Source organism: Austrofundulus limnaeus, unplaced genomic scaffold, assembly GCF_001266775.1.
Source record: "Austrofundulus limnaeus strain Quisiro unplaced genomic scaffold, Austrofundulus_limnaeus-1.0 Scaffold20, whole genome shotgun sequence".
NCBI classification, from domain to species: Eukaryota; Metazoa; Chordata; class Actinopteri; order Cyprinodontiformes; family Rivulidae; genus Austrofundulus; species Austrofundulus limnaeus.
In genome coordinates, this window is record NW_013952422.1 from 1,811,275 (window position 1) to 1,825,112 (window position 13,838).

General features: G+C 39.7%; 2 protein-coding genes across 3 annotated transcripts in view; one reads left to right on the forward strand and one right to left on the reverse strand.

Moving 5' to 3' along the window:
• The window catches only part of snx24 (sorting nexin 24), a gene marked incomplete at its 5' end in the record, with an annotated part of 4,797 nt that extends 2,238 nt beyond the window's left edge, over window positions 1-2,559 (forward strand). The window contains 1 exon segment of the mRNA XM_014003812.1: window positions 640-2,559. Within this exon segment, the coding sequence (XP_013859266.1) occupies window positions 640-701 (62 nt within the window).
• Window positions 2,560-2,568: 9 nt separating this feature from the next.
• ggcx (gamma-glutamyl carboxylase) lies at window positions 2,569-12,199 on the reverse strand. Of its 2 annotated transcripts, XM_014003810.1 has the most exons (15): window positions 11,986-12,199; window positions 11,536-11,736; window positions 11,304-11,462; window positions 8,901-9,066; window positions 8,755-8,833; window positions 8,383-8,489; window positions 8,133-8,296; window positions 7,741-8,036; window positions 5,833-5,964; window positions 5,531-5,682; window positions 5,274-5,443; window positions 5,073-5,203; window positions 4,612-4,759; window positions 3,344-3,548; window positions 2,569-3,263 (listed from the first exon to the last, which is right to left on the reverse strand). In XM_014003810.1, exons 1-15 carry the CDS (start codon window positions 12,008-12,010, stop codon window positions 3,104-3,106), a joined length of 2,295 nt encoding a protein of 764 aa, XP_013859264.1. In that variant the 5' UTR covers window positions 12,011-12,199; the 3' UTR covers window positions 2,569-3,103. The 2 variants fall into 2 exon arrangements, with proteins under 2 accessions (XP_013859264.1, XP_013859265.1); XM_014003811.1 differs by lacking the exon at window positions 2,569-3,263 and having other exon boundaries at window positions 3,433-3,588; window positions 11,986-12,175.
• Between the last annotated feature and the right edge of the window lie 1,639 nt (window positions 12,200-13,838).

Consider the following 13,838-nt stretch of genomic DNA (forward strand, 5'->3'; position numbering starts at 1 on the left):
AAAGCTGCAAAAAATATATTTTCAAACTATTTATTGTCAAATTTAGTCTAATAATTGAAAACATGGATGAAATAAGAAATATGAAACAAATAAATAAAATACATACAGAGCAGAACACAGCTAAATGTATCAAAAGTATGTCTGTAATATTAGAATTTTCTGAGACAATGAACTTTGGTTTTTCATTTTTTTTCCCTGTAAGAGGTTTTTATTTAATAGATCTTTTGGACAAAAAAATCGCAATATATCGCCTTGCTTATAGTATCACAATATATCGGGATATATCGTATCGTGACCCCTCTGTCATGATATGTATCGTATCGCCAAATTCTTGCCAATACACAGCCCTACTAACTGCTCAAACTTCAGTTGAGTCTTTGTAAAATCAACAAAAAAATGGCCATCTTTGTGTTAGCCTGATTGGATGAGATTTCACAGCCATCTTGAATCAGGTTGACTGAGAGTTAAAGAGTTGTAGTTGTGCATTAAATGATTACATTCTGAGAGTCTCACTAACATCTGTGTGCTGGTTTATGAGATATTTTGCTAACAAACAGTCAACAGCTAAATAACACAGAGAACCAAATACTCACAAATGAGCTGTAAAATAATCTGCATTAAAAATCTTTTCCCTTTCAGACTCGTTCTCTAACGTTGTGATTGAAGGGGTGGTACACGGCGTTTTCTACTCTGACCTATAGCCGAGGCAGACCTGCAGAGACGGGCGCGACGGGGCGTGGCCAAGATCAGACGCTCCTCGCCCTTTCAGGTTTGCATCGACAAGAAGGCAATATCCGGAAGACACACTGAGCCTCGTTTTTAACACAAATAACAGGAAAGAACTCATTATTTTTTTAAAACTAAAAGAAGATTATTGGTCTTGAACACTAAACTCATGTTTGTTACATCAAAGCTCGACAGACTCACCTGTGGATCATTCGCTGCATGGAAATGGAACTTTCTGTATTTTGTGCGAACGTCGTGATAGAAAAACAGCACACAGAAACAACTGGAATAAAATGTATTCGCGTAGAAAACCGAAATGTTTAGTGAGTGGTCGGACGTGCTCGCAGTTTGGAGGGGAAAGCTGTTGGAGTTGTTTTGTTGCACTTTTTAAAAGGCGTCCACGTTGCCAGCTGAGGGAGGGCAGCAGTGATGTGGCTGCATTCCATTTAGGGACTGAAGAGCCGGGCTGTGTATTCTGGTGGAGCCGACAGCGACGTGCTGCTCGTTTAAAAATAGGTTGAAGCTTCAGATCCCTGTTCTGTTCTGTGTGGAAAGCTAAACCTTTACAATCAAATGTTTAAAAAGGTGGACCGGAACAAATAGTGCACAGTAGTTTTCCTGATATAATGATGTGCAATTCTGAAATGCGGGTACGCACTCATTGTAAACAAACCAATCAGGTGAACCCACCCAAAACCAGAAGGAAGCTTGAGTGGCGTGACTGACCTTCGTTAGGCTGGTTGTAATTATATTTTAATACTTTAATCAACAGTTCTGTTAGCATACGTAGCAGTACGTTGACTTCTACGGTATTTTTGACGTATTTTCCGTCACACAAACACTGGCGTCACCAGGACACCTAAAACACTAAAGTAGACTTGTGGAACCCTGATTTAATGGATATATGTGAGTTTCCATCAGTTGTGAGTAAACATCTTGTCTGAAGCTGCAGCAGTCGTCTTATTTTACACGAAGAACCGTCGACTTTAAAGCGTTTTCATCCCTGAAGACGTGTTCTATTTTTTTTTTTGTTTCAAATTTGTCACACTAACAAGAGACAAACCTAGTTGATGTTTTGAAAAAGGGAAATGAGTGAAACTTGATCACCAGATTTGTGATTGTCTTCATTCTTCACACAGATGTTGCTACTTGTTAATGTGCACAATTTTAGCTAAAATCATTTTTTTAATTGCCAAAATCCCGGGCTGCTCTAATGATTTGCTTCTGTACAAATGCTACAGTGGGTGCAGAGATTTCTAGTTTTTACAAGAAAGACATGTATTTAACACTAACTGTTACATAATAGGTCAGATGTGATGTTATTCGATTAGTATTATAGCGATAAAAATGGTGCTTTAGCTTTTAGAGAATGATTAACAACAAGAGTTGTCGGGTAATAAAAAGACAGGCAGCCAGTAAAATGTTGTGCAATATGAAATAAAACAAATCATCTACTCTGGAAGTCAGCTAAACCTGTGAAACGACAAAACCGCTGACGTTCTGGACACTTTGTGCGACTCATAGATTTTGTGAAACCTTGTGTTGCGTGTCGTTTTGTTTGAACAGCAGTCAATGATCAAACAGCAGGTTTCACAACACTGTTACCCACATGTTTGTCTGAATAACAGACTTCAACTACAAAGAAGGAAAATGTGGAGTTTTTACTAACGTAAATCACGAACATGTGTATTTATTTTGTGTACTGTTGTGTTCATATGAAATGTGTTGTTTGTGCCATAAAACAAAACTACAGTGAAGCCTGGTTTACTGTAGCACTTTAAAATGATTGCTTTCTGACATACTGACACTAATTAAAATCATGATTTCCACAAACATTACCTGTCAGATTTGATTTTTTTAATGAAATACTTAAATAATAATTTATGTATTCCATTGTTTTAAAGAAACACTGCCAACCATCTCATTGTCTGAAATATTAAAGCAATCGTCCAGATAAGATTATAAACAAACAATACCTGTAATAGATGCATCTTTGAATGGAGAGGCAAAGAGCTATCTGCAACCGGTAAGATATTCATTCTTTGCAACCTGTCAGAAAAAACCCACTTCACCAGATCTGAACCATCCGACAGATACAACTCATTCAGTCACACTCTCACCTGTTTCACATCATTGTAAACAAATCACTCACAACTCAACACGCTAAAGGAAAATCTTCCTTCAAGTGATATAATGCCTCAAAGCTGTGAGCACCATCATAAATGTACAAGATCTGACTGAAACGTTAACATTTCAGAGGACCTAAATAAGAATTAAGAATGTTTTCATCCATCTGTAGTCGGATGCCATTCAGTAACAGTCCAGTAGTACCACACACACACACGAACATGATACTTTTGTAGCAACAGCTTGTCTTTTAAAGTTCTCCATGGCCAGCTTCATCTTTGAGCGGCTCGTCCTGGTTGTCTTCTGTTTGCGGTTCTTTCATGTTGGCGAAGTCGACTTCTCTTCTCAGCTGATCCAGAGGAGGAAGACCGAACAGCAGGTTCCGTACGGCGATGGCCGTCATCAAGAAGCTACGAGACCAAACGAGTAACGGGGTTATTGTGATACGTTCACCTTCAAAGTTAAAAACCCGTCACGTCAGAGTACTCACCCCCTGCGTACTGTGTAGTACTTTTTAACAGTGAAGCGTTCCAGGCGCTCTGCCATGCCAGCCTCCCTGCGTTTCTTCACCTCCTTCATTCGACGCTGCCTCTTCAGGAACAGCTTGACGACCGGGTCGGTCGCGTTGACCTCGGCTTTTTCGTCGTCGTCTGCGGCCATGAGAGGCTGCAGCTCAGGAGGGAGAGGCTCTGTTTCTGTAAGAGTGAGACTGCCTGCTCAGCGTCTGACAGGACTCTGGTAACACAAAGTAAAGCGGACACTGGGTGGATTAACACTGCTAATTTTTCTGTACAAGTTTGGCGATCTAACTATATCTGTATACGCTGTTTTAGCCGTTCATCTATAAAAATGTTCAGCTCATTTGGAAGATGGGTGGTACAACCTTTGGTTTATGCAACATTTATACTTTTCAATATATTTAACTTTATTTACAAGTTTTTCACCCATAAAAATACATAGTGTTTGTGAATTCCTTCAAAAACATTTTTTGCACTATTGTCATCTTATGTTACTTTTAGCTTTTTGTTATTCTTTTGCTAATTTTAGCTAATACTCTACTTTTCTGTTTTATGCTGGACTTTGCCACTTTTGGTTTTTAGTGTCTTTTGCTACTTTTAGCTAGTCTTTGATACTTTTAGCTAGCCTTTTATGTTTAGCTTTAAGCTAGCATTTTGTAATTTTAGCTAGCTTTTTGCTGCTTTTAGCTAACACTGTTTATGCTGGCCTTTGCCACTAATAGTTTTTAGTAAGCCTTTTGCTACTTTTAGCTAGCTAGTCTTTGGTACTTTTAGCTAGCCTTTGTTATCGTTAGGCTAGCATTTTTTTCATTTTAGCTATCCCTTAGCTACTTTTAGCTAATGCTTTTTTTGTTTTCTGCTAATCTTTTGCCACTTTTAGCTAGCCTTTTGCTGCTTTTAGCTTGTTTTCTGCTACTCATAACTTAGCTAGCATTTTGATACTTTCTGACAATGTGTTCCTCCTGTAAGCTTTCTTTTAGCTGGTGTACCACTTCCTTTAGTTTTAACAACTCAATTTCAGCATCTACAGCTGATGTCAGCAGTCATTTGGCTCTCTAGTATTTTAGATGCATCAGCTGAAACCCAAACACGAACAGAAGGAAACCTCTCAACTAGAGTCACGCTAGAATTGCACAAAAAGGCAAAACTTAGATGATTCTTCAATAAATCCGACACAAACTTAGACAAATTTGATGCCAAGAGAAGTTTCAGAGCATCGTCTTCTCCGCGGTGTTCGTACCTGTTCCGTTGCGTATTCGCTCCTGCAGCTCCAGCAGCTTGGTGAAGTTCTGCTGCAGGGCCGCCTCTGTGGTGTTGACGTAAACGTACATGTAGCAGGACGGGACGTCGGACACGGTGTACACTTTATGATACGCCCCCGCAGGAACCTGCACGCGTTACAGCACATAAACGCTGAAGAAATGCTGAGTCATGCTGTCCACATGCCAAATTAAAAGTTTCCAAAACACCCAGGGTTTTGTTTTTTTATTTATTTTGACACGTCACAGGTCAAAGGGGAAAGAACAGCCAAAGTTTAGCTATTGAGAAGGTTGAATGTTCTCTTTGAAGTAGGAGTTTGCTACAAACACACACACTCAGCTCTGTGACTACATTTGTGGCTCCATCTCTTCAACCCTCTCTGCCCCCCACCCTCCCCTGTATTTTCACACATTGTTAAAAAGCCATTGTGTGCAGCTGTACCTTTGTCTGCTCACCAGGCTGCAGAGTGTGGTTCTTTTTCTCCTCCACGACCTCCACGTTCACCTGCCCCTGCAACACATGGATGCTGGTGTTGCCCAGATCTTCACTCACAAAGTTTTCCAAGTGGAGGCCTGAAATACATGCTGTCAATTAATAAACTTGATTAATGGAGAAAAAGAAGAACAAAGAGGCGTTTACAACCTGGGAAATCGGCGATGAAGACGATCTCAGTCTGGTTGTCCAAACTGCCCTCGATCTCCTGGAACTTTGCTCTCCAGGGTGAGAGGTCCACCAGCAGAGGCATCAGCCATGGGTTTGGTTTGAACGGCGACCATTCGGCCTTCACAACGTCCACACGTGGGTCAAATATTCTTAAAGAGGAGCCGATGACAAATTCAAACGTCACGTTATTAGTATCTTTTAAAAACATTTCCCTCTGGTGTAAAACGCTCCCGTACCTCTGCTGGAAGCGTTCGTTAATCGACACCCAGATATCAAAGTAGATTTCGGGATCGGAGATATTGTAGCGTGGCAACAAACCACTGAGGCACGTGGCGTATTGCTTCAGCATGTCTCCGTGATCTTTCCAGCGACGACTGTGTGTGAACACCTAAGAACAAGGAGCAGGAATGGGCTTTAAATTACCGGAAATCAGCTGAGCAAAAATTGAGGGAAATCTTGATTAGAAGCTTAAAAAAAAACAATAATCTGGACAGAAACGGTGCTGTGTTTAATCAGTTTGTTTCCCCTCAAATCTCACCCCCGGGTTCAGATATCCCACTTCCCCAGTTTTCCCATCTTTGTAGGTGATCTTGACGTGCTGATGGGTGCGGGAGTGGACCATCATGTCCCAGGAGTAGCCATACAAACCATTGGTCCAGTTATTGTAACCCTGGACAAAAAGGAAGATTTTAAAAACATCACATCCTCTCATTTGGAATTACAGGTTCACTTTTTAGTAAAGTTTCTGACCCAAGGTTATAATAGTTTTGGATTTTTCATTATTGTTTAGTTTTATTTTGTTGTGACTTTTTTTTCTTTTAATTCAGTTAGTTTTAATTAGTTTTTACACTAGGTTTGCTAGTTTGCATTAGTTATTATTGGATTTTTAATGGTTAGTTTTAGTTTAGTTTAGTTTTTATTAGTCATGCTATTAGTTTTTTATAGTTTGAATAAACATATTTGTCAGTGCATCCTCAAGTTTGTGATGTATGCGAGTTAACTGACCAACAGATATTTGGTCACTAGTTAAGGCAATCCATTATAGCGACACCTTCCTAAAATAATTGTGTAACTTAATAATGCCAACTAAAAACTTAGGTGATTATTTTAGGACAATGATAATAGTTGTCTCCAGCCTGCTATCTGTTTTTCACGAGAGCTACTGAGAGAATCTAGCATGTCAATATAGTCATAGTTAGTCATCTTGTGTGAGCTTGATTCATTCAGTTTTTTCCTTCCACCTATTTTATCACCTGTTCCCTCTACAAGACACTTGCTTTGATTTTTCTCGCATCATATTCAGAGGAATCCCAAAGTGGACATTGCCGTTTTCGCCCAACTTTTGTTGTCGTCATTTGGCAGATGATGCTGAGCAGCAGACTGTAAACAAGTGTTGTTACAAAACCTGAGGTGCTGTAAGCTGCACACAGCTAATGTGAAACTACTTACCGGTAATTTAAAAAACTGACAAACACTACGGATATTCTATCTATAATTTCTGTTAGTCTCAAGTGGGGGAGTTTAAGTATCTGGGGATCTTGTTCACGAATGGGGGAAGAAGGGAGCGGGAGATCGACAGGCGGATTGGCGCAGCGTCTGCTGTAAAGCGGGCGCTGTACCGGTCCGTCGTGGTGAAGAGAGAGCTGAGTCAGAAAGCGAAGCTCTCGATTTACCGGTCGATCTACGTTCCTACCCTCATCTATGGTCATGAGCTTTGGGTCATGACCGAAAGAACGAGGTCCCGGATACAAGCAGCTGAAATGGGTTTCCTCCGCAGGGTGGCTGGGCTCTCCCTTAGAGATAGGGTGAGAAGCTCAGTCATCCGGGAGGGACTCAGAGTAGAGCCGCTGCTCCTCCACGTCGAGAGGAGCCAGTTGAGGTGGCTCGGGCATCTGGTAAGGATGCCTCCTGGACGCCTCCCTGGTGAGGTGTTCCGGGCACGTCCCACCGGGAGGAGGCCCCGAGGAAGACCCAGGACACGCTGGAGGGACTATGTCTCTCGGCTGGCCTGGGAACGCCTTGGAGTTCCCCCGGAGGAGCTGGAAGAAGTGGCTGGGGAGAGGGAGGTCTGGGCCTCCCTTCTGAAGCTGCTGCCCCCGCGACCCGACCCCGGATAGGCAGAAGAAAATGGATGGATGGATGGAATTTCTGTTAGTTTTAGCTAGTTTTATAAAAAAGATTATACAGTTTCAGTTAGTTAACGTGTTTTTCATTTTATTACAGTTTTTATTTATTTTAGTTAACTAAAAAATTTTTTTTCAATTTCAGTTTTCATCATTTAGTTTTAACTAACTATAATCACCCCGTTCTGACCTCCTGTTTGCTCTGAAATGACGAGTGTTGACTCTGATTGAGCAACTACTACTGAGTTAGGGAGGGTTGAAAGGCTTTGAACTCCCTGATTTCATTGGAACAGGCTGGAAAAGTTACATAAAAAAGCATCTACCTGTGTGATGAAGTGGGAGTAAGGCATGAAGAACTGCTCGATTATATAGAGAAGAGTAAAAATGGCTGCCAGCTTGTGTTTAAGTCTCAGTTTGGAGGGTTTGGCGACGTTCTGCGTCTCCTGTCGTTCGGTGCTGGGGCTGTCGGGGTAAACGCAGGAGGTGCTGGGCTGGAGCTCTGATGATGTAAACGGCAGGATCGAACTGAGGAAAGACGGGAAACGGGCGAAGAATCTTCTGGGCCAATCCGGGTAGCAGAAGAGAGAACTGGTGGACAGCATGGTGTAGGAGAACATCCCTGAGGAGGATCAACAATCTTAATACAATCTACAGGGGACTAAAACCACACCTTAAAGTATTTTTGGGAAAAAAAAGAACAAGAAGCTTCACTAACCAATGCTGAAAAGCTGAGAGTTCATGCAGTGGAAGTACGACACAAAGAAAAGCGCGATCGGCCGCGTCGCGTCGAAAAACAGCAGATAGCCAGCAGTCAGGTCCAGAATGAGACCACCTCCGTGTATGACCAGCAGACTGACTAAATCCACAGGAAGAATCAGTCTGAGGGAAAAAAAAATACACAAACAGCTCAAATATATTAAAGAGATGAAAAATCAGTCCTGGAAAAATGAAAAAAAAACACCTACTTAAAAGGATCAAAAAGCCAGTGGTGAGCCAGATATGACATGGAGTATCCCTCCACCCAGTCGGCATCCAGTTTTTTTACTCCAGCGATGAAGTACACTATGAAGATCTTCGAGGAATAAGAACACAGACGCCAATAAATCAGCTGCTTTCATAAAAGCCCTGTCACACTAGACAACAGATGAACATTTTAAAGACGAAATTGAAAAACTCAACAAGAAGCTTCTTTTTGGCGAGTACATAATGTAATTCAAACAAATTGGTAAAATATACAACTTTTATTAGCAATTTAGACATAAAAATGTTTCATAAGTTGGCATAGGTGGTCTAGTGTGACAGGGTGTGTGCATAAATCATGCACAGCTCTCACAAACCTGTGTCCTCAGTAGGGTATAGTTCCAGAGAGGCACGTGAGCATTTCTAATAGAAGGCCTCCGCAGTCCATCTACTGACCTACAAATACACACAGCCATGAATCACAATCACACACACACAGGTGGACTAATAAGCACCACCTTACCAGTATCTGTTGCCGTCCATGAGTGTGAGCTGAAAACTGATGAGGCCGTAGAGATAGGAGTGGTTGTTCCAGGCGGTTTTATCCAGGAAGAAGACGTACCAGTATGTCGAGATGAACATGAGGCACGAGAGGCGGTAGAAGCAACCAAGCATGATGCCCACAGCCCCTTCAAATAAACAAACCCCAGTTTGATCAGTTCATTGCTTTTTATTAAGTCTCCGCTGAGAGTTAAACCTATTATGTTTGCTTTTAAAGGGTACATAGCAAATAAATCCACTTTTATAGCCATTAAATGCATTTTGTTGTGTACTTTGAGTCAGAGGGCAGAATTGATGGATTAAGTTTCTCCCAGTCCTGCGTAGATATCTTTATATTGTGTTTGTCATATTTTTCAACCCATTGAGTTTTCTCTATTTTCTGAAATATTATGTCAAACTATTTACAATGGAACTGCCAAATAAAGCTGCGCAATATATTGCAAAGTTATCATCGTCTTGATTAACAAACAGCCTGTGCAATAGGCATATTGCAAAAAACTGCAATAAATGGTTGGCTCAAATGTTTACATTTATTTATGCACTTTGTCAGCATCCGTCTGGTAAACTAAATGATCTGAGACATCAAACCATCACCACTGAGTGAGTGTAGAAAATGTTGGACAACTGTAATGAGAGAATACGCTGATGGATTTAGGTTTGTTAACTTTAAATCACTTCACTTATTTTCAGATGTTCATTTTTATTATTCATTTAAAAAAACTGATAGTAAGGGGTGTTTTTCAGTATTTATAGCATAGAAAAATTTTTATGGGGGTGATGTTTTAAAGTCATTATGAAACTGTTGCATGCAGTTTGTTGTTTCACTGCTAACAGCAGCTGTGTCTAGTTACACTTTTTAAAAATCAAACTGTGATGTTGTAATGGAAATGACATTTTGCACAATCAAGTATTTGTTCATTTATCCCAAGTTATATCATCATCGTAATATTAAGGACTGTTATCATATGTGACCCATCACATCGAAACGAGGATTAAGTCCAAAAGTGTAAAAGGAGAAATAGGCAAATATAGTGTTATGACTAAAATGTTAACAAAAATTGCATTTTGTCAAAATATAAAGAGTAAAAGCCTTATCAATGTACCATTTGAATGAACTGCCTGAAATATGATCATAAAACAAAAATTTGAAGCACTTTTTTTAGCAGTAGCAACAAAAAAAACTGATTTTGAGGAAAAACGCTTTAAATTTTGAGATTTTCCCTGTGAGCTAGCAAAGTTTTGTTTATTTTTAGCTGGGAAATCTCAATATTCAAATATAATTTGAGGTTTCCTCTTTATAAGGACATCAAAAATTCCTCATTAAAAGACATAAAATTAGGATTCAGACCAAATATTTATGTATTTTTGTAMCCAACAAGACAAATTAAGTCATATATATGGATTTAATTATGATAACAGAATGATCCAGGTTTCAAAATGTAGCTTTTAAAGCCAAGAATCTGAAAATGTAATTAGGTCATTTTGACCAAATTTGACTTAATCCTCATTTCGATATGATGGGTCACAAATGTTACAGGCTTTCCTGACGTCGTGCAGCCCTACTGCCTTGTTGACATATTTTATTAAATTTGTAAATAAAAAGCTTCTGCGCTGCTATATAGTCATAAACCCTGCTATCAAACTAGAATGAACCAGTCTGGAAGCTGGACGGGGACAGGGTGTGAAGTGCCTCATTTGGATTTAAAGAGACAGCCTCGAAACGAGTTGATCTGAAACACAGCACAGAAAAGGGGCGGGGCTTGTGGCTGAACAAAGCATTGCAGTTCCACTATATAGACCCCAATTGAATGATTTAAATATGAAATAGAAGGATTTAAAAGCAGGATACGTCTACTTTAAAAAGTACTTAATGTCTGTTTTGGTCCGTGTGTGTGTGCAAGTTTGTTTTATCAGTACCGTTAGCAAAATATTTCATGAATCACTTGACAGATTTTAATAAAATTCTCAGAAAGTAATCACTGGACTGACACATATAACTGATTATATGTGGAACCAAACCTGAATCAAGATGGCCTCCATAGAAAAAGCAATCTTGCCAAACACAAATCTGGTTATAACTCAATAAGTTTTATAAATATTGAGCTAAAGTTTGGTGTGGTAGTAGCTGAGACTGATACCTAATTTAAAATCAGAGTGCTAACTGATCCTCTAAGATCTGTTGTTTAAAACTTTGACATTAACTGTTAAGAGTAAGAGGAAATTAGCAGACGTGCATGTATGTGCTATAATCCCTGCAGCTGAGCGCCCCACAGAGATTTCCTCTATAAAAATAAAAAATCTCCTTCTGCTCAGACGCTAATAAAACGACGAGGAGTGATGCCTCAAAGCTAAAGAAGTTACCCACCGAGGAACATCACCAGGTACACCATGTACATCCAATCCAGCGGCAGGGGCTCCAAGAAGTTAAAAAGGGGGAAGCGACACACGGGGGCTCCATCCAGATACTTGTAGTCCAGATGGCTGAGACCCCGCTCCTGTGTGACGTCTATAGCCATCAGCAGACCTGCACATAACACATCAGTGAAAACAGTTATTGCTTTGCGATAAAATAGACTTAGTAAAGAGCATTTATTTACCAAACAAGCAACGAAAGATGCCCAGAGAAGCAGGGTCAGTGGGACGGTTCAGGAGGGCCACAAGGCTTTCCCAGGAGCTCAGGTCCTCCTTCTTGAACCCAAAGATCCGCTCCATTCGGCTTTTAGTCTGTAATTTTACTGCTTTAGGTGTCGCAGCCCTTTTTGCAGCATTTCCTTCTCCATCACTGCCAACAAAAGCTCCTAGAAGTCAAGCAGGAACAAAACACAAGCATGCATTTATGATTTAAAAGAAGATTTAATGGGGAAAATATCTGAAATGAACCTACTGAGTTTTACTGAAAACAAAATCCCTGCATTGTTTACAAATCTATCTGCTCTTGTTTTTGTGGTTTAAACCACAGCTTGTTAAATATTGGTTTAACTTGTAATTACGGTTAGTTAGGAACAAAACAAACTGCTACTTTTCTGTCATGCTAGCAATAAGCTCACCTGCTATAGCGTCTGTTGCCTCCATGGTGTTACAAAAAAGTTGCTTTTTTAATTCGGGACAGGGGGCGTCTTTTCACTGCTCTCCCTGCCCCAGGTGGAGGTGTCCTGCGTGGGCAATGACGGACAAAGTTTACGTGTCACAGCTCCACACAGTCTGGACCGTCTGGACCGCCAGCGAGGAGGAGGAGGAGGAGAAAGGAAAACAGTTCAGGAGAGACTGGAATGTTGTGAAAGAGGTGCACGCTGCTGATTGGCTGTTACCTCCTATAGTCCCGCCCAGTTTAAACGTCATATCCTATTAGAGTAAAAGTCAGCAAAATATAAATAAATAAATAAATAAATAAATAAATAAATAAAGTACATTAATTTCACATGGGCCTATTTTGTGTACAGAAATTTATACATATTCATATAAATAACTAATAGAAAAATAAAATAGTGAATTATAGGTTTGAAATAAAAGTTCTAACAGCAAAGCAAAAACCCAAACACATATTTCTACAATCATCAAAAGAAAAATTAATAATTACATAAAATTTAATACAAAAATTACAATGAATTCAATATATAAAAAATAGAAACAGACAACTGTAGGCTACCATGTCTCCACAGCTGTGAAAAGTATCGTGCAGATCTCAACTGTAGGTTTACTAGGGCTATAATAATTTTATTATAAGATTCATTTAAACCATATATAAGCAGATTATAAGCACAGCCTGCTTAGTGCTGACTCAAGTTATCACAAACATTTTACTTGCACTGCCTTATCTTGGTCTTCTCAGAGGTACTCTCAGTGCATCAACCTAACGTCTTCTCAGACTTCTTTTATTCTGGCCACAAATGTGCCGTATAGGCATACAGCATGCTTCAAAAAGATTTTTTACCTCATCAGCAAACAAGCATCGTACCTAATATCATGCTACATATTCAGCTGCTGAAGACAACTTGCACTTATTCAATCTTTTTACTTCCTTCCAGAAACAATTAATAATAATTAATATTCTGAGCCATAGAATCACCCCTCAGCACATTGTGCAATAGTGACCTTCTGATGCTCAGACAAGGATCCCTGCCTAAGTTTATCTCACAAGCTTCTGTATGATAATCTGCTACATCCCAGCCAGGCTGAGAAAGATGTCTCTTCTGTTTATATTTATAGAGAGATTTACATTGTCAGTTCCTGCACTATATATCATCATGCATAGAACAGAGAGTTGATTGGCACCACATCTCTGTACATCCAACATTCCTGCACATAATTGCATCCTGATAATGTGCCCCAGGGTAGCTGTGGCTACAGTGTAGTTTGCCATCATCAGTGTGTGAATGTGAGTGTGAATGGGTGAATGTCTGTTAGTGTAAAGCGCTTTGGGGTCCGGAGGGACTTGAAAAGCGCTCTATAAGTTCAGTACCATTTACCATTACCTTCATTTGAATATTGATGGAGATGGTATTTGAAGATTGGATAATGCCATATTTGTATAATCACAATATGCTATGAGGTTCTCCTTTGTAAGGGAGCTCCAGTCTAGACTTTCTAGCATTTTATTAGGTCTATTTAAAATAATTGCTGGGAGTTGTTCCACATTTATTGTCAGTGCAAAAGGTACAGTATATGATCAACCATTGCAATCCCATAAAAGACACTCCTATAGGAAATGTTGAAAAACAAAACATAGTAATGTAAAGATTGGTTACACATATATAACAGAAGTGATTTATGTTTTAATCTATCCTTTTATTTAGTTATTTGTATATACAAAGCAACCACTGTTCAAAAGAATGTCCCAACACAAACGAGCTACATCTAATGGCCAGAACTCTGCAGTTTTCACTCATTTACAGGCCAGCGG